Source organism: Lynx canadensis, chromosome E3, assembly GCF_007474595.2.
Source record: "Lynx canadensis isolate LIC74 chromosome E3, mLynCan4.pri.v2, whole genome shotgun sequence".
NCBI classification, from domain to species: domain Eukaryota; kingdom Metazoa; phylum Chordata; class Mammalia; order Carnivora; family Felidae; genus Lynx; species Lynx canadensis.
In genome coordinates, this window is record NC_044318.1 from 2,853,310 (window position 1) to 2,871,833 (window position 18,524).

The 18,524-nt window shown below is 58.6% G+C and overlaps 2 protein-coding genes and 1 long non-coding RNA gene across 4 annotated transcripts; 1 reads left to right on the top strand and 2 right to left on the bottom strand.

Annotated features, from left to right (window-relative positions):
• Nucleotides 1-45: 45 nt before the first annotated feature.
• On the bottom strand, nt 46-1,386 carry LOC115503810. The gene is made up of 2 exons (XR_003965514.1): nt 1,292-1,386; nt 46-939 (listed from the first exon to the last, which is right to left on the bottom strand). It is a non-coding gene; the product is annotated as an uncharacterized LOC115503810 (long non-coding RNA).
• On the top strand, nt 607-7,255 carry IL32 (interleukin 32). Of its 2 annotated transcripts, none has more exons than XM_030300210.1 (8): nt 607-695; nt 4,158-4,200; nt 5,086-5,319; nt 5,478-5,516; nt 5,665-5,721; nt 6,127-6,156; nt 6,328-6,390; nt 6,775-7,255. In XM_030300210.1, the coding sequence occupies exons 2-8, from the start codon at nt 4,186-4,188 to the stop codon at nt 7,090-7,092; spliced, it is 756 nt and encodes a 251-aa protein (XP_030156070.1). In that variant the 5' UTR covers nt 607-695; nt 4,158-4,185; the 3' UTR covers nt 7,093-7,255. The 2 variants fall into 2 exon arrangements, with proteins under 2 accessions (XP_030156070.1, XP_030156071.1); XM_030300211.1 differs by lacking the exon at nt 607-695 and adding an exon at nt 3,757-4,042.
• Nucleotides 7,256-10,748: 3,493 nt separating this feature from the next.
• Nucleotides 10,749-15,362, bottom strand: ZSCAN10 (zinc finger and SCAN domain containing 10). The gene is made up of 5 exons (XM_032591593.1): nt 14,823-15,362; nt 14,336-14,603; nt 14,063-14,127; nt 13,832-13,889; nt 10,749-12,382 (listed from the first exon to the last, which is right to left on the bottom strand). Exons 1-5 carry the CDS (start codon nt 15,216-15,218, stop codon nt 10,821-10,823), a joined length of 2,349 nt encoding a protein of 782 aa, XP_032447484.1. The 5' UTR covers nt 15,219-15,362; the 3' UTR covers nt 10,749-10,820.
• Between the last annotated feature and the right edge of the window lie 3,162 nt (nt 15,363-18,524).

Here is an 18,524-nt window from a genome sequence, read left to right on the forward strand (position 1 = left end):
CCCCTGGGTGATGAGTGGGAGGGCCACCTCATTCACCTCCCACTCCTCCCCGAATTCAGGCCCTACATCAGTGCCTCTGGAACTGCACTTCTGGAATCTTCCACATCAGAATCACCTAGGGAACTTAAAAATGCGGATCCCATGCCCTCACCCTGAATCACTTGGGGGCTGGGGCCAGGAGTCTGCACTCGAGTGAGCTTGGGGGAGCAGCCCTGATGGGCGAGGGGGCCGGGACAACAGCTGTCATCTCTGTCTTGTGGTTTTTCTGTGTCTCTGAAGTGTTCTCCCTCCCAGGGACCAACCTGAGCACATTCTCTGCAGAATCAGGTTGATGGCCTTGCTCGAGTAGGATCTATCCCCTTTGGGTGGAGCCGCTTAGGGGCCACTTCCTGGGTTGCCATCCACCCACAGTGCTGCCTGGGGCTGAGGCTGCGGGCTGCTGTCCCAGCGTGCAGGGCCCTCGGTCAGGACAAGCTGACCAGTCGGAGGGCAACAGCCAGGTGTCTTCAGCCAACCCGTGACCTGAGCATTCCAAGCCACCAGAAAACCCGAAACCCGGGCCTCTGTCAGGATCCTTTCAAAATATACGGAGGAGGAAACTTATATTTTAAAAGCTTATGAGCCCCACACAGGAGGACAATGAAAGTGACCGGAGAGAAAGCCCTTCATTTCTCCCGAGCACAGATGGATCCGGGGTGAGTTTGGTGGCAGGAGCTTGACAGACCTGAATTGCTCTGTCCTGTAGAAGAACTTGGGATTCAGAGTTGACAGGCAGTGGGGTGACAGACGGAAAGAGAATGAGTGGGAGGAGGGAACAGAGAGAAACTCAAAAGTCGGCTAGGGGACCTCAGAGGAGGGCCATCCAATGTGAAATCTGGGGCTTCTTTTAGTGCTACACGGAGACTTCTTCTCCAGCCTTTAAATATATATTAAGGGTGCCTGGCTGGCTCAGTCAGAACAGCATGTGGCTCTTGATCTCAGGGTTGTGGGTTTGGGTTTGAGCCCCACCTTGGTCACGGAGCCTACTTTAAAACAAAACACTTTGGGGCGCCTGGGTGGCGCAGTCGGTTAAGCGTCCGACTTCAGCCAGGTCACGATCTCGCGGTCCGTGAGTTTGAGCCCCACATCAGGCTCTGGGCTGATGGCTCAGAGCCTGGAGCCTGTTTCCGATTCTGTGTCTCCCTCTCTCTCTGCCCCTCCCCCGTTCATGCTCTGTCTCTCTCTGTCCCAAAAATAAATAAACGTTGAAAAAAAAATTAAAAAAAAAAATAAAACACTTTGTCTGCGGCACCCGGCTGGTTCCGTTGGTGGAGCCTGAGGGTCCTGATGTCAGGGTTGTGAGTTCCAGCCCCACAATGAGTGTAGATATTACTTAGAAGTAAATCTTAGGGGGAAAGAAATATATATATATATATATATATATATATATATATATATATATACACACACACATATTCTTAAGTATACTACAGAAAAATGCCAGGTCAAATTGATCACTTTTATCGTTAAAATGGTCCCATAATCGGGGCGCCTGGGTGGCGCAGTCGGTTAAGCGTCCGACTTCAGCCAGGTCACGATCTCGCGGTCCGTGGGTTCGAGCCCCGCGTCAGGCTCTGGGCTGATGGCTCAGAGCCTGGAGCCTGTTTCCGATTCTGTGTCTCCCTGTCTCTCTCGGCCCCTCCCCCGTTCATGCTCTGTCTCTCTCTGTCCCAAAAATAAATAAAAAACGTTGAAAAAAAAATTAAAAAAAAAATAAAAAAAATAAAAAAAAAATGGTCCCATAATCAAACTGTAAAATATTTGTGCTTCAAAGGACACCATTAAAAAAATGAAAAGACCACCCACAAAACGGGAGAAAGTATTTGCAAAGGACATATCTGATGAGAGGCTCGTATCCAGAATATATAAAATACTCTGACAGCTTAATAAGCAGAAGGTAAATGACCCAATTTAAAAACGGGCAAAGGGTCAGAATGCACATCCCTCCAAGTGGCCGACAAGCCCACGGAAAGATGCTCGACGTCGCTGGTCATGAGGGGAATGAAAATCAAAACCACACAGGGATACTGTTTCACACCCGCCAGGGCGGCTAGAATAAAAAACATCATAGTCGGCGTGGGCGAGGATGTGGAGAAACGGACCATCACGCGCTGCTTCTGGGGACAGAAAAGGGCGCAGTAACTTTGGAAACTCGTCTGGCGGTTCCTCAAAAAGTGGAAAACCTAGTCAGTTACCATAGGAGCCAACAATTCCCCTCCTAGCTGTGAACCCAAGAGACCTAAAACCAGACATCCGTGCTAAGTGCAAAAGGCGGCCACTAAAGGTCACGCAGCGTGACCGTCTCTATGTGATTCCGTGTATAAGAAACATCCAGACCAGGGAACTCCAGAGACAGAGAGCAGATGCGTGGCTGTCTGGGCGGGGCTTTGGGATCTGGGCGGGGCGCTGGCTCGCCTTTCTGAGGCGACGAAAATGTTCTGAAATTGGCTGTGACGGGTGCACGGTTCTGTGCGTTGAATTATACGCTTCACTGGGGGAGTTGCGTGTGGGTTGTTTCTCGCCAAAGCTGTATAGAAAACGGTGCAGCCTGCCGAGACGCAAAATGCTTGCTGACGGTGATCTGCGAGACCGTCACGGAGGGGCCAAGCGTCTCGTGGGGTCAGGGGGCCGTGCTTCCCGAGAAAGAAGCCCAGGACCGTTACCTGCAGCCGCCACCTTTTCTGTCCCCGCCTGGAATTCAAAGACGGCTCAGGGAAGGATCTGGACTCCGAGGTGTGCACGGGGCGTTTCAGACCGTTGATGGGCTCCTAAGGGGCCAGGAGACGCCTGCTGGGGTCTAGTCAATGCAAGTGAGGCTTGCGCCAAGGAAATCTGCTTTACAGTTCTGTCCTTCCGGGGGCCCCTCGGGAGCCCAGGTCCTCGTGTTCAAGTCCTAATCCCCAGGACCTCAGACGGTGACCTTATTTGGAGATAGGATCTTTGTAGAGAGAATCAAGGTAATGAGGTCATTGGATGGGCCCTAATCCGGTGAGACTGGTGTCCCTATAAAAATGGGAAGTTAGCGGACAGACGCGCGTGCCAGGAGAATGACATGAGCACGAAGAGGCCATCCACAGGCCTGGGAGAGAGGCTGGAAGAGACCCTTCCCCCACGGCCCTCGAAGCCGCCACCCTGACCACCCTGCCGAGGCCTCGATCGGTTTCGCGGCCCCAGGCACCGGGCAGCCCCAGTGTGGAGGGTAGACACGGCTGTGGTGAGGCGGGGGGACTCTGGGCCAGAGTAGGGCGAGCCGAACTGGGGGTGACCCCAGAACTGCACAGGGCCGGCCGGGACATGGTGCCCCTCGGCCCCGGGAGGGCTCAGGATAGTCTGGCCTGCTGACCCTAGGCCCTCAGCTCCTCCTGAGGGCTTCACCCTGTCCCGTGGCAGACAGCCATCACCTCCAGCCTCCCCTGCAGGGGCCCATGGGGCAGTCTGCTCAGCTCCCCTCCCCACCCCTCCCGGTGGGCCCACCTTAGGGATCTGGCCAGCCCTGCTCTGCCTTGGGCCTGGAGGTGCTTGGAACATTCTCTGGACTTTGGAGCCGGGGTATGCTCCGTTCCAAGCGACCTAGTCAGCATTCCCCAGTAGCTTACTTGACCTTCAACAGGATGAGTTCATTTTCCAGAACCTGGGAGTGCCCCGATCTGCTTTCACCAGTCTGGACTTTTCCTCTGTCTTTCCCTGTCTCGGGCCGGTAAGGTTGAGAAAGAGGCTGGTTCCTGGGCTCTGAAGTTCCCCACCCCAGCTCAGAGAGTGGAGGGGGCACAGCCAGAGGCCCTGCCCACACCCGCCCAGGCGGTCTCCCTGTCCTTGCTTCTGTCTCCGTGTGCCACACACGTGCGTACACACAAACACACACACACACACACACACAGCCTCACATCCTGCCTCCAAGCCAGGCTCCACCCACCCCCAGCCTCTCCCTCCTCCCTCCTCCCTCCTCCCTCTTAAATCAGAGGCTCTCTTTGGAGCAGAAGCATAGGCCGGGAGAATCTGTGAGGTGACCTGGCAGCCTGGGGGGGAGGCTGCAGCCAAAGCGACTTCCAGTGGGGGGTGGGCTGGCGGGGAGGCCGCTTCCCTGAACCCTCTAACTCACACCTGTTCCTCCCCGCCAGGCCACAGCCCCCAGAGCCCTGAGCCACCATGTGGTCCTCCAAGGTGAGTGAGAGCAATTGGAGGGGTGGGGGGGGGGCCCAGATTCCACTTCCCCGCTGTGCGTCCCCCTCTCCCGCTCGCGCTGGCCCCCAGACCCCCTGATCTCTCCACGTGCACCTGGCTCTGTCCCATTCTCCTAGGCCAATGGGGGAGTCCACTGGGGAAGCAGGGGGTCAGAGGCATGTGACCCGTGCACTCCACAGGGCCCCAGGCTCATAACCACCCCCGGCTTACTTTGTTGAATGCTCTCTCACTGCCTGAAATTCTGAATAATTATTGACAGACAGCCTCACCGTTTCATTTTGCTGTGAGTCATTCACTTTATAGAGTGGGTCCCGATTGTGGGGCCAGATTTCCGGTCTGGGGGCAAACTACGGGGAGAGGGTCTGCGTGTGTGTCTGCTAAGGATACCGAGGAACGCTGTGTATGAGGGCAAGGGGGTGGCTCCAGGAGCTGGACCCGATGCGTTGGTGGCGCAGCTGGGGCATGGAGGGTCTATACGGCCAGAGGCGCCGATCCCGGGTAGACCCGGTCCCGATACCCCGGAAACCTGGGGGCGGGGAGGTCGTGCTTTCCTGCCAAGTTTAAAAATTCCTCCCTGCCTGGGCCTGCCGCCCAGGACCTTGGTGTCTGTGCCTCCCTTTTGGGGTGTCCGGTCACCTCCCCCACCCCCGTTGTGAGGTTGGCCACAGGCTGCAGGGCCCTGCGGGATTTGTCACAGTGGACTCTGGAATGACCCCAGGCTCGGTGGCCACGCCCAGTTTGGGAGCCCGAGTTGGAGAGCAAATTGTTCCCTGCGGCCAGCGCCCCCGATTGGGGTGACGGGCTGGTGCCATCAGGGACTCGAGAAACGTGGAGACAGGTGCCTCACCGCAGATATTTGCCCAGAGCCGTGGACGTTCCGCGTGTGGCGGGGACTGCCCAGTGACCAGGGAGCCGGCACCAGGTTTGGTGGAGACCCGTGATGCCGTGTCCGGGCTGCCCTGCGCTTCTGTGGGGCAAGCCGAGGGTCCGGGCAGGGGAGGTGGGTCTGCAGAGCCAGCTGTCAAGAGCTGCGTACCTGTGACCGCCTTCGAGAGCACCGCCCCCGCCAGCCCGTCGGCCCGGGACGGAGAGGGACAGGTATTTGGTAACACAGTGGATCCGGAGCACTCTGGGGCAATGCTCACCCATGCGTGTGGTCAGGGTGCGCGCGCGCGCGCGCGCGTGTGTGTGTGTGTACAGCAAGTGTGGGGGGCGGCAAGGTCACACGTGTCTGAGTATCACTGTCACCCCCACAGGTGGGCAGAAATCCTATTGAGTTTATGAGGCACCAAATGGTAAGAAGCTCTTCCCAGTGTGTGTCCGGGGGAGAAAGGGGGACCTGGGTCCTGCTGTGTGGAGCTGAGAACGTTCTGGGCCAGCCAGGGGCCCCTGAGGGGGAACGACGAGGCCTCTCTCTCACTTCCGCCTCTCCCCTCTGCGCAGCACCAGCTGGTGGACATCTTCTGTGACAGGACCCAACACCAATCCCGAGGAGCACCGGTGGGTCGCCGCGCCCCCCACTCCCACGCGCTCTACAGTTGGGGTCAGGTGGGTGGTTTCACAATGACCACGATGACGGTGAGGGTGATGGAGATGCTACCTCGGGTCTGCTCACTCCTTACACCTGGGCACCTCCTGGCACACTGTCCTAGTTCACACCCGTGTGCAGGTGAGGGCACAGGGGAGAAATGCAGAGGCCCAGGGAGGCTTAGGAAGGTGATCAAGTCACTGCGCATATTGACGACAGAGCAGGGATGCCGGATACCTGGTCCCCAGGCCCCTGGGCTGGACCCAGTGATGGGGGCCTGGGGAGCAGAGAACAGGTGGGGACTTGGGGGAGAAGACTGCGGGCGGGAGAGGCTGGGAGGATTTTAAGCCAAGTGACATCCCCCCCCCCCCCCGCAGCAACAGAGGCTCAGGCTGGGAGAGGTGGAGGTGAGTCCCCCCCCCCGCCCCCCCCCCGCCCCTACCAAAGCTCGGTCCCCAGGGCTACAGCCAGGTTATCGTTATCGGGTCCGGGCTCCTGGCTCCCTTGACACTCCCGTGGACGCATGGAGGCCACAGACAGGAGCAGATCTGGAGCTCCGAACCGTCCCCTCTCCCCAGGATGGCTTCAACGAGATCATGCTGGAAGCCGTGGACCTTCACCATCATCAGAACAACGACGAGGTGAGTGTGAGACGCCCATCGCAGCCCTGCTTGCTTTTCCTTCCCCCCCTGTTCTGTCTTGACTTGGTCACGTGTGTGCACAGTGCCCCCCGCCCCCCGGCCAAGCTGAGGGTGGAGGGGTGCCTCCGCGTATGAGGGGCCGCGCGGGGCCGGTGCCGGGCTCAGACGCCCGTCCTCGAGCACCACGCTGCTCCCTGCGGGTGGGGAGGCACGGAGGGGCCGAGCCCCTGGATGGAGTCTTCTCGAGTGTGGAGCTGTCGGCGGGAGAGCCGGGCTTCTGGCTCCCAGACTCTCACACGGGTGGGGAGGCCTCCGCCGGGGCCAGGACCTGGGCCGCGTCCTCCAGGTGGGACCCCGACCCGAACGGCACCCCCACCCTCGCAGGAGTCCAGTCCGTTACTTCCTGAAGTGCGGCAGGAGCTACGTTCCAGAGTCTTGAGGTCCTCCGTCCTCGAGCTGGAAGAGAAGGAGCACCCCGGGGTCCGGAAGACGGAGGAGAGCTTTTGTGACCGAGCCCTGAGGTCGTTCCGAAGGCTGCTCTACCAACTGCAGCTCAAGTGGCAGGCCGCACTGGCGTGGCTGAGGGAGAAGGTGGCCGCCGGCTTTCAGGCCTTCTGCAACGCGGTGGAGGCCATCTGCAGCGCCTTTAACAGTTTCTGCACCTCAGTGGCTCAGGTGTTCAGGAGCGCCGTCCAGGCCTAGCCCAGCCCTCCCCGGCCGCTTTCCTTGTCCGGGTCCGGCCCGTCGCTCTGGCTGTGGCGTCCTAGTAAGAGTTGGCTGCGGGCCCCCCGGGGGCTCAGTCGGTTGAGCGTCCGCCTTCCGCTCAGGTCAGGATCTCACGGTTCATGGGCATGAGCCCCGAGCCCCGAGCCCCGCGTCCGGCTCTGTGCTGACAGCTCGGAGCCTGGAGCCTGCTTCGGAATCTGTGACTCCCCGCCTCTCTCTGTCCCCTCCCCAGCTCCTGCTCTGTCTCTGTCTCTCAAAAAATAAATAAACGTTAAAAAAAAAAAAAAGTTGGTTGAATTAAACTGAGTGCCTGTTGGACGGGAGGCAGGAGCCCCCAGTGGCTGGGGAGGGGGCAGGACCCCAGGGAGGGGGGGGTTCCACCTGACCTCTATAATCTGTACATGGACACGGGTGACACCTGGCCTGTGGAAAGGGCTGGAAGTTTCCTGGCCTGCGCGTTGCAGGGAGCTCAGGCCTGAGGCACATTTGCCCCTTGGCTTGTTCTTCTGACCTGGGTCTTCATCCTTCACCAGGCCATGGAAACTCCTTGGCTTTGAGGTTGGGGCAGAGGCGGGGGAGGGAGGAGTAGGGAGGGGGAGGAGGGTTCACCCCTACCTGGACCAGAGAGAAGGGCAGCCTGGGGCGGGACGGGACTCAGATCTCTGGCTCAGGCCTCCCGGGGGCCTGCAAATGCAGAAACTGGGGAGGGGGTGGGGGGAGGGGAGCCAGGAGCAAGGCCAGGGCAGGGAGGGGGTCGGCCCAGCTCACCATTTTTGAGGCCACTTCCGTGAAGCTCCCCCCTCCCCCACTGACATCCTGCTTCCCGCAGCTGCACACAGATTTTTGCATTGGGGTGTCTAGCCGTAAACAGCAGCTGCCGAGATAGAGCTGGGGGGGGGCGGTTTCCGGGGCCCTGACCTGAGGACAGAGCAGGAAAGGGGACAGGTGGGGTGGGGTGAGGGTGGGGTGCGGGAAAACACGCCAGCAAAGGAGAGGCTCCAGACCAGGGAGGTGTGCCTAGGGGTGAGAGGGATGTGGGGAGGTGACTGGGAGCCGGGAGGCCTCACAGCTGGGGGCATTTCTATCACTCACTCCTGTGGCGTTTTCTTTGTTTTTTCTTTTTTCTTTTTTTAATGTTTATTTAGAGAGAGAGAGAGAGAGAGAGAGAGTGCGCGCGAGCGCGCGCAGGGGAGGGGCAGAGAGAGGGAGACACAGAATGCGCAGCAGGCGCCAGGCTCCGAGCCATCAGCACAGAGCCCGACACTGGCCTCAGGGTTCCATCCCACGAACTGGGACAGCATGACCTGAGCCAAAGTCGGTTGCCCAGCTGACTGAGCCACCCAGGTGCCCCCCCCCTCCCATCTGCCAGTTTCTTAAAGACCCTTTTGGATCATACGAATGAACTCTTAATTCTTAGAAAAATCACCTCCCTGGGGAACAGCTGTGAGTCCACCAGGAGTGGGCAAAGGCTAAGCTAGACAGACCCTGATGGTGGCCCTGGTCATCCTGAGGGGCCCTGCTTGCTCATTGCCCCTGCCCGGTGAGGGAGTGGACTTTGGGGAGCCCTGTGCTGGCCCACATCCTGTTTCATTCCCAGGGGATCCCTCTGAGAGCCTTTTACACTGGAAGGCCCATCTCAGGCCTGAGTCCCCAGCTCCAAGGGGCCGTCCCCCGCCAGGGCCTGACCTAGCTCTCGCTTCCCCCTGGACGTCGTGTCCTCTCCTCCCATGGCCAGTCAACATTCAGTTTCTTTTAGACCCCTGACCCGCATTTTCACGTGACCCTGTGGTCAGACTCTCTCTTACTTCTCCTTGTGCCTTTGCGCTTGACTCCGGTGAGAAGTTGAGAAAACCTGCCTACCGTGTTGAAGCCATCAGGGGCTTTCATGACCCCACGGCCCCATCAAGGTCACCGTCATCCCAAACCTAGTTGGTCGCCTCGGTCTTGCCTCTTTCAAGCCAAATCTTTCCAGTGCCGAGGCCAAATCAATGTCATGGCAAAATGAAGTAACTGCCTGATTAACACCCTCCCATCTTCCCATCGTAAATACACTCTGACCTGGGTGTCAGGTCAGCCTCTGAGGCTGTGTCTGTGTCATCAGGTTCCTACAGATCTCCCTCAGGGACAGTATTCTCAGGGACTTTGCACCTGCTGTTCCCTCCGATGAGGGTGCCCTCCCCCCGGTTCTTCTGAGGTGATCTCCCTCTTCTATTTCAGGCCTTGTTCTCCTCAATAGCCCGGCACGTTCCCTGGTACATAGTAGGTGCTCAAGAAATAAAGCCTTCAAATGCTATGGGTTCTCCCAACTTCCTTACTCATTTAGTTGATCAAGAAAGCTTCCTTCTTGAAAATTTCTCCTCGGGGGGTCTTCCAAGGCTCTAATTTGTTCTGGGACATCTGGTGACTCTCTGTACCCCACCTCATCTTCCTCCCAACCCCCCAAAACATGGACCTCCTCTAGATCTGGGGACAGATCTTTCCCAAGTCCCTTGGCCGCGGGCTGACAAGTTCACTGTATGTCCACAAGCATTTGCCAAAGAGCAGTCGTGTGTCAGGCTGGTGGAGGGACAAAGACAACCCGAAAGCTTGTAGGTGACAAGCCACCGACTAGAGCAGGAAGTGTGTGTGCACACGCCCTACAGCTGGGGTGGGCTGTTTTCTTTTTTGCAGTATTACCACAAGTCACATGATTTTAAAAATCTGTCCACTAGACTGGGAGAAAACGAAATCTGTCTACCGGATTGCCAAGATTGCCTGAGAGGTCGGAGAAGGTGGGCACTCTGCCAAACCACCTTCGGGTTTGCAGGATTATGGGTCGTTAGGGGGTCCCCAGCCCGCAACCTGTCTTGGCCATCAGGCAGGTTTCGTTTCATCTGCTGTTTCCTGGAATGACCCAGAATCTGGGATTTTAAGTTATATTCCGTTATTAAAGTAATTATTTTTTTTCAGGTTTTTATTTATTTATTTTGAGAGACAGAATTCAGGGGAGGGACAGAGAGGAGAATCCCAGGCAGGCTTTGGGCTGTCAGCGCAGAGCGTGACGCAGGGCTGGATTCACCAACCTGTAAATCATGACCTGAGCTGAAGTCCGACGCCCAAATGACTGAGCCACCCACGCGTCCCACCATTTTAATTAATTTAAACGGCCGCATACAGCTAGAGGGTACTGGACAGCACAGGTTAGGGGCAGACTCCAGAGAAGGAAGAATTCCGGGTGAGATTCCCTGGCCTTCCTCACAGCTGACTGGGACAGATGGCACCCCTCTGTCGCCCCCCCCAACCCTGGCCCTTTCGGGGTGTGTGTGTTGCGGGTGGGGGAGGAGGCCAGTCCTTGGGCCTGCTCCCCTCTAGCCTGCTATGGAAGGTGCTGGGGAAGGGAAGGGAAGGGAAAAAGGCGTCACTGTCACAGTAGGAGGGTAACAGCGTTTTGGTGGACCTCACAAAAAAATAAAGCAGAGTCATTTTCAGGAAAGCTGTTTTACTTTAGGATTTTGAAATACAACCCTGAAGCCAGGGAGATCTGCCTCCGGGGTAGGGGAAAACTAACACACAGGTCTGGCGGAGCCAGAGGGAGGCCGGGGCGGGGCGGGGCGGGGCGGGGCCAGGCCAGGGACGCCCACCGCAGGCCTCGGTTGCCCAGGACACGGGCGACGCAGAGGCGCGCGCGCGCGTGCGGGGCGGGGCCCGGCGGAACCTGCGCGAGGCTAGTACAGGGTCTCGCGGGCGTGGGTTCGCAGGTGGCGCAGCAGGTGCGAGTTGCGGCTGAAGCTGCGGCCGCACTGCGCGCACGAGAAGGGCCTGGCCCCCGTGTGCACCAGCATGTGGCGCAGCAGATTACAGCTGCGGCTGAAGCTCTTGCCGCACTCCCGGCACTCCTGCGGGGGCTCGGCCGGCCTGGACGCCGCCTCGGTCCCCGCGCCCGCGTGGGTGGCCAGGTGCCGCTGCAGGTGGGCGTTGCGCCGGAAGCTCCGGCCGCAGGTTTGGCAGCCGTAGGGCCGCTCGCCGGTGTGGCTGCGGCGGTGGCGGGCCAGGTTGGAGCTGTTGCGGAAGCGGTAGCCGCAGGTGTCGCAGGCGTGGGGCTTCTCCCCGGTGTGGATGCGCTGGTGGCGCGCCAGGTGGGCGCTCTGGCTGAAGCCCTCGCCGCACTCGCTGCAGCGGCACGGCTTCTCGCCCGTGTGGCTGCGCCGGTGGCGGGCGAGGTCCTGCGTCTGGCTGAAGGTCTTGCCGCACTGGGTGCAGTGGTGGGGCCTCGGGCCGCCGTGCGTCAGGAGGTGGCGGGCGAGCCCCGCCCGCCGCACGAAGCGCTTCCCGCAGTGCGGGCAGCTGTAGGGCTTCTCGCCCGTGTGCACCCGCTGGTGGCACACCAGCTGGGAGCTCTGGCTGAAGCTGCGGCCGCACACCTGGCACGAGAAGGGCCGCTCGCCCGTGTGCACGCGCCGGTGGGCCCCCAGGTGCTCGCTGCGCCGGAACGCCTTGCCACAGTCGTTGCACACGTACGGCCTGCGCTCCGGGCCCGAGCGCAGGCTGCCCGAGCACTCCGAGCACTGGTGGCCCTTGTCCTTGGCGTGGATCCGCAGGTGGCGCTTGAGGCTGGAGCGGCGCTGGAAGGTCTGGCCGCAGTGAGAGCACAGGACAACGGCCAGCTCGCGCGCTTCGGGCTTGGCCTCGGGGGCGCGCGGCGACTGCTGGCCCTCGGCGTGCGCCAGCAGGTGCTGCATGAGGCTGGCGCGCCGCTGGAAGCCCTGGCCGCACTCGGCACACAGGAAGGCGGGCTCGGAGGAGTGCGTCTGAAGGTGCTTGTTCAGGTGGGAGCTCTGGCGGAAGCGGTGGCCGCACAGGTGGCAGGCGTGTGGCCGCTCGTCCGTGTGCGTGCGCATGTGCAGCTTGAGGATGGAGCTGCGGCCGAAGCTCTTCCCGCAGCGCTCGCACGGAAAGGACCGGGCGCCCGGGTGACTCCGCAGCTGGTGCGCCTCCAGGCGGGCCAGCTGTCGGAAAGTCACCCCGCAGTCGGTGCAGATGAATTCCATCTCTGCCTCCGACCTGGGAGGCCCGTCGGCCACTTTGACCTCCAGGATGTCACTCCTGCTGGGAGGGGACCCTCCTCCGCCGGTGCCACTCACTTCGGGGCCAGGCCCCAGCACCTGGACCTGGGGCTCTTCCGCCGCCGCAGGACGGTCTGCCTGAGGCTCTGTTGAGAGGGCCGCAGGCCAGGTGACCGCCTTGGGCTCCTCTTTGAACTCCTCATCTGGGGTTCTGCTTCCGGGTCCTGAGGAAGAAGCAGGAAAAGGGGGGGTATGTGGGCAGGCCTATTCTTAGAGGCCCCCAGGAATTGCCAGGGCCTCATTGCCTCAAAGCAGAAAGAAACCCAGGATCCCGAAATCCGGGAGGAGGGCGGAGGGGGGGGGGCAGAAGGTGACGGTAAAAACCATAGAATTTACCGTAGTAACCATTTTAAAGTGCACAGTTCAGGTCCATCAGGTACATTCCCAGTGTTGTACAACTGTCACCACTGTCTATCTAGTGTCAGAACTCTGTCCTTCCCCTGGATGTAAACCCCAAACCCCTTAGCAAGCACTCCCATGACCACCCATTTTAAAAGCTCAAAGTTAACGGGATTGATGATTACATCAAACACAGTAAGCCTCTAAAATAAGTAAAAGAGGGGCGCCTGGGTGGCTCAGTCAGTTAAGCGACTGACTTCGGCTCAGGGCAAGATCTCACGATTCGTGGGTTTGAGCCCTGGGTCCGGCTCTGTGCTGCCGGCTCAGAGCCAGGAGCCTGCTTCGGATTCCGTGTCTCCCTCTCTTCCTGCCCCTTCCTGCATTCACGCTCTCTCTCTCTCAAAAATAAATAAACATTAAAAAAAATTTTTAGGGGCGCCTGGGTGGCTCAGTCGGTTGAGCGTCCGACTTCAGCTCAGGTCATGATCTCGCGGTCCGTGGGTTCAAGCCCCACATCGGGCTCTGTGCTGACAGCTCAGAGCCTGGAGCCTGTTTCAGATTCTGTGTCTCCCTCTTTCTCTGACCCTCCCCTGTTCATGCTCTCTCTCTGTCTCAAAAATAAATAAGTGGGGCGCCTGGGTGGCTCAGTCGGTTGAGAGTCCGACTTCAGCTCAGGTCACGATCTCACGATCTCGCAGTCCGTGAGTTCGAGCCCCGCGTCGGGCTCTGGGCTGACGGCTCAGAGCCTGGAGCCTGCTTCCGATTCTGTGTCTCCCTCTCTCTCTGCCCCTCCCCCGTTCATGCTCTGTCTCTCTCTCTGTCTCAAAAATAAATAAACGATAAAAAAAATTAAAAATAAATAAATAAAAATAAATAAGTGTTAAAAAATTAAAAAAACATTTTTTTAAATAAAATAAGTAAGTAAGGGGCACCTGGGTGGCTCAGTGGGTTGAGCGTCGGACTTCAGCTCGGGTCATGATCTCATATTTGTGAGTTTCAGCCCCACGTCCGGATCCTCTGTCCCCCTCTCTCTGCTCCTCCCCCGCTCCTGCTTTTTCTCTCTCTCTCAGAAGTAAATGAACATTTTTTTAAAAGTATAAAATAAGTAAACGAACGGAGGAAGGAAGAAAGGAAGGAAGGCAGGAATTCATGTTAACATAGCCCATTTTTAGCCAAAGAGGCTAAAAAGTCAGGTAGGGTCTGGAGCTTTAGAGACCACTCTGGAAACACAAGGAGAGAGCCTTCGGTGGTCCCCAGCAGGAAGGGCCGCTTACCCAGAGGGTGAACAGGCCACGCCTTCTTTGCTGGGACATCCTCGAAGGTCAGGGACTCCTGTAACAAAAGGATGAGCCAGACCCTTGGTGAGAGAGGAACGGGGCTGTGAGCTGAGGGGGATGGAAGACTCTGAGGGTTCAAATTAAGGAAGACACGGATTTGCCACAACAGCGGGGGCAGAGAGCGTCCGGGCCGAGGACAGTCTGGAGGGAGGGGCCGGGCCAGCTCACCAGCACAGCTGCAAGCTCCTGATCTCGGGAGTTTTCCTCCAGCCACAGGACAGGGCCCTGGGGGGCTGGCAGCATCGGGGGGAGAAAGAGAGAGCCGTTAGGGGGCCGACTTACCCTCCCCCCGCCGTACGGGGGGCGCACCCGTGGTCAGGGCCCTGGGAGAGACATCTCGGCGCTCTCCCATCCCTGTCAAAGGGGGGGGTGCCTTCGTCTCACCCCGTCCTCACGTACCAGGCCCCCTGGCTCCCACCTGCCCGGGCACCAGCTGCTCACCACACTCTTGCAGGGCTTGGAATGTCCTCTTGGGGCCTGGGCTCAGTGGCTGCTTTGAACTTGGGGGATGTCTCCAGGTCCCCAGCTCAGCAGGCTTGGAGGGCCCTGGCTGGGATGCTGGGGGCTCCACGGCTGGCTCCGGGGCCGGGGGTCCTTCTGAGGGCACTTCCTTTTTGGGGCTGTGGCTGGAGACCTGGGAAGAGCCCCCCTGGTCCTCCGAAGTGACGTCTGCACGGGGACAATTCTTGCCAGCATTAAAACTAAAATCCTGTGCAAAATGCATCTGTGTCAGGTGGCGAACAGGGCAGAGGGACGATGCGCGTCCTTCTCACTCCCAAGGGAAAGGGGGCCGCGGAAAGGGGAGGGTCACGGGACTTAGGAGGTTAAGAAGCAATTGTCAGAGGGAGGAAAATGGGGTGTCGGGTGATTCCTTCACGGGGCGCCCGAGTCCCTGTCTTGCCGCCCGGCCGCCCCCCCTCCCCCTTACCAGCGGCCCCACGGCGCTGGACTCCCTCTGGACACCCTCCAGCAGCAGCACAACCTCCTCGCCGTCCCTGAGCTGCTGGCCCTGGAGCCGGGCCAGCAGGTGCGGGGGCAGCACGCTCAGGAACTGCTCCAGCACCAGCAGCTCCAGGATCTGCTCCTTGGTGTGCAGAGCCGGCCGCAGCCAGCGGCAGCACAGCTCCCGGAGCCGGCTCAGGGACGCCCTTGGCCCCATGTCCTCCTGATACTGGAAGCATCTGAAGAGCTGGTGAGCCACCTCGGGCCGGGGCCTGGCCTCAGTGTGCCTGAGGTCCTCCTGACCGACGGCCTCCTCTTCCTCCAGTTTGACTGCTCCGAGCTGCTCGGGCTCTCGGGCGGCCGGGACGGGTTCTTCGAGCATCCTTCAGCCGGGGGGGGGGGCGGCGGCGGGGCACGGCTCACTGCAGCTGGTCCCACTGTCAGGTCTCTCCCGCTCTGCTCCCACACCTGCGGTGTTAAGAAATGCCTAAAGATGTGGCCTCCGGAGGAATCATGTTTCTCTCGCTGGTCCTAGGCAACGGCTCGGACGGCAGGACAGCCCCAAACGCTAAAAGGCAGAGAAAACTGACGGTTCCGTGTCTTCACGCCTTCCTGCAGCATTTCGAATTTCACGTCACTTCACCCCAGTGATCAAAAGTGGCATCTCTGAGACAGGACCGCCTGGTTTCCCCGCCTCCTGAGGCCCCAGGGAGGACAGGGCACCGCCAAAGAGGGGTTCTTGGCAGAAACGTTCCATCGCAACGCGATCCAGCCTTTAGACCCCACTTTGCACCGCACAGATAAGAGTGAGTGGGAGGCGGTGGGGGGGGTGCAGTGGATGAGAGCGATGCTGTTTAAGGGGACAAACTTGTAACTCATAGTGAATAACCCATAGAGATCTAATGCACAGTATAATGGATATAGACAATACTACTGCGGGGTAATTATGTAATTCGATAAATATCACTGCATCAGCAGTCTATTACAATATACAGACGTATCGAAGTAACATGCTGTACGCCTTTCACTGACACAATGTTACACGTCAGATTTATTCAATTAAAAGAAAAAAAAAGAACAAGTGAAATGATCCCTCAGGGAAACAATGGAACGAATTACAAATGCAGAATATTTCTGGCAAACTGGCCCCCGTCCTTCAGCATTATCTTTAAAAGCACCTGTAGGGGGCGCATGGCTCTAGAGGAAACTAACAGCCCCATGGCCGAAAGAAGGAACCTTGACTGGAGCCCAATGTTTTTAAAGAGGGGAGGGGATGGGTGGAGGGGGAAGTAGGGATGCTCTAAAAGATATTCTGGAGTCAGCTGGGGAAATTGGAATATGGATGGGACACTAGATTGCAATGGAGCTGACCCTTAATTTCTGAGAAAGGATTCCAGTTTTGTGGTTTGTGGGAAATGCCTCTATTTTTGGGAGACGTTGAAGAGTTTGGAAGGAAGGGGGCCCGAGGGTTCAGCCATACTTAGGGATAGTAAAGGCAAATGGGGAAAATAAAAGAACTCTTGAATCTGGGAGATGGGTGTGTTGATGTCCACTGCGTTGCTCTCTCAAAGTCTCCGGAAGTTTGGCAATTTTAAAGACAAAAGGTGGGGGCTGGGTGGGGAGTAGGGATTCATGCGTGGGATTTCTCCTTGACCGGACATCTTGACTCTCACTTTATGGCTCTGGGGGTGGCTCTCAGCGGTCAAGGCCACGACCACCCAGCTGATCAGGGCAGGGCTGAGCACCCACTTGGTGTACCAATCTCCTCCCCTCGCAGGTTCCACCAGAGACCGAGGGCAGGATGAGCCAGAGAGGTGAGATGGGGGCGTGGGTCTCCAGATGAGAGACTAAGGCTTGCAGAGATCTGCAGAGAACTCGTAGAGATCGGTGACAGATAGGTCTGCAAGGCCAATCAGAGCTGCCCTGTCCACCTCCGAGACCTCTAGTGGATACACCCTTGGGAGCTGGGTGATGGGCAGGAGAGGCAATCATTTCTTTCGTTCCTATTTTTTTTAAATTCTGGATTCTTCCTTGGTCTACCCTTCTGGAAGGTATCCATCCCCAAATAGCAATAAAAAGTGGCTCTAACTGGCCACCAGGGGGCACTGGGTCCACAGGACTGACCACGGGCCCATCTCTCCTCTCAGACCAGAGGGTTCTGTAGGGCCACCCACTCTTTCCTTTTGGGGTCACCCAGATCTACGAAAAGGGAGATGCCTCAAGTTCAGCCTCACCCCCAGGGGACTCAGTTCGGTCCTTCAGCACAACCCGGAAGGCTTACGTCGTTCGGCACAGGCCAGCACCTCGGCTCCAGAGTTTTGAAGCACTTTCCTCTCTTAATTTGGGCTGCAATTATTTTACGGACACAAAAACCCAAGTTCCAACATCCGCCTGCCCTCCCTGCTCTCTGGCCTCGGGGCTACCGATGATGAGCTTCTCCCAAACCTGTTCCCCGAGCCCCACGCCAGGGACATCCCAGGCAGAGGGACATCACTCCCCACCACCTAGAGACAGCAGAGAGGTGCCCGCCACCTACAGACCACACCCGGTGGGTGCTAGGACGCTACCAACTGCTGTTCTCGTTACTGCTGGGCAAAACCACAAGTGAGCGCAGCTAACAGTCATTCCCGTCACGGGCCCGCCTTGGCAACGCGGCCGGGGGGAAGTCAGCCTCGTCAAGAGCTTTGGACAGTTTGTGGAGGAGCCTCCTTGTTGCAGGGCTGAGGGCGGAAGGGACCTCCTGTTCTGGTGGGGGGAGCGAGGCGCGGTGTGACAGAACAGAGGAAGAGCGGGTTTTATACCCGGCCCAGCGCTTCCACCTCAGAGAGGGAGAGCCCGGGGATGCTGAAACAAAGGCCCAGGGTTACATCCTGGCCACCTGCCCCCGGGCAGCCATGGTGGCCCCAGCCTCTCTCCAGCCCCCCTCCCCGTCCCTCCTTCGCTCGCCCAGCGGTGGCGTCCTTTCCTGCACTTTGGCATCTCACCCCACGGGGCGCCTCTCACCCCTTGACGTCTCTCTTCAGGGACCCCCCCCCCCCGACACACCAGCAACCTGCATCTACCCGTCCGTGGTCACACTGGGCCACGAACCCATGGCTGAGGGTCTCTCTCCCCTCCGCCTGCGAGTAGGAACTGCGTCTCGAGCACAACCGTTCGCCTCGTGCTTGAAGCGGCTTCCGTGTTTGTTAGTAGAAGTAACACAACGAGGATGGCCGCCTGGCAGCTGTACTTACTGAGGAAAGCACTCGAAACTGGTGCAGAAAAAGTCTCTGATAAGTGTTGAAGAGAATGGGCTTTTGTCTCACTCTTTGGGCAGCAGGAGCGAAAGGATAGAACCGATCGCGTGTGACCAGCAGCCTCGTGATAATAGCTGGCAGGTACTGAGTGCTGATCTGGAGGGGCTCTCAACTCAGGCTTGCTTCGTCCACCCCCAGCCCACGGGGTGGGTTATAATTTCTCCATGTGACAAGCGCAGAGGCCACACTGGGAGCCGACGGGTGCCTTGCTCAAGGTCACAGCAGGGGGAGCCAAGATTTTCTTTAAGGTGAGAACACTGATCTTGACCAGGGTGCAAAAGCTCGGAAACAGAAAAGGACCCAGTTCCCCTCCCTCCCGGTGCGATTTGCCTCGTCTTAGCCAGAATATCACGGCGCGATTCAGAAAAAATAAGGAGATTCTGAGTTCTAGC

Coding starts and splice junctions, on each gene's coding strand:
- IL32 (XM_030300210.1), top strand. Junction 5,722..6,126: donor ACCAATCCCGAGGAGCACCG/GTGGGTCGCCGC, acceptor CCCCCCCCGCAG/CAACAGAGGCTCAGGCTGGG. Junction 6,157..6,327: donor TCAGGCTGGGAGAGGTGGAG/GTGAGTCCCCCC, acceptor CCCTCTCCCCAG/GATGGCTTCAACGAGATCAT.
- ZSCAN10 (XM_032591593.1), bottom strand. CDS start 15,218: ATGCTCGAAGAACCCGTCCCGGCCGCCCGAGAGCCCGAGCAGCTCGGA. Junction 14,604..14,822: donor CCAGCGCCGTGGGGCCGCTG/GTAAGGGGGAGG, acceptor CATTTTGCACAG/GATTTTAGTTTTAATGCTGG. Junction 14,128..14,335: donor CCAAGCCCTGCAAGAGTGTG/GTGAGCAGCTGG, acceptor CGATGCTGCCAG/CCCCCCAGGGCCCTGTCCTG.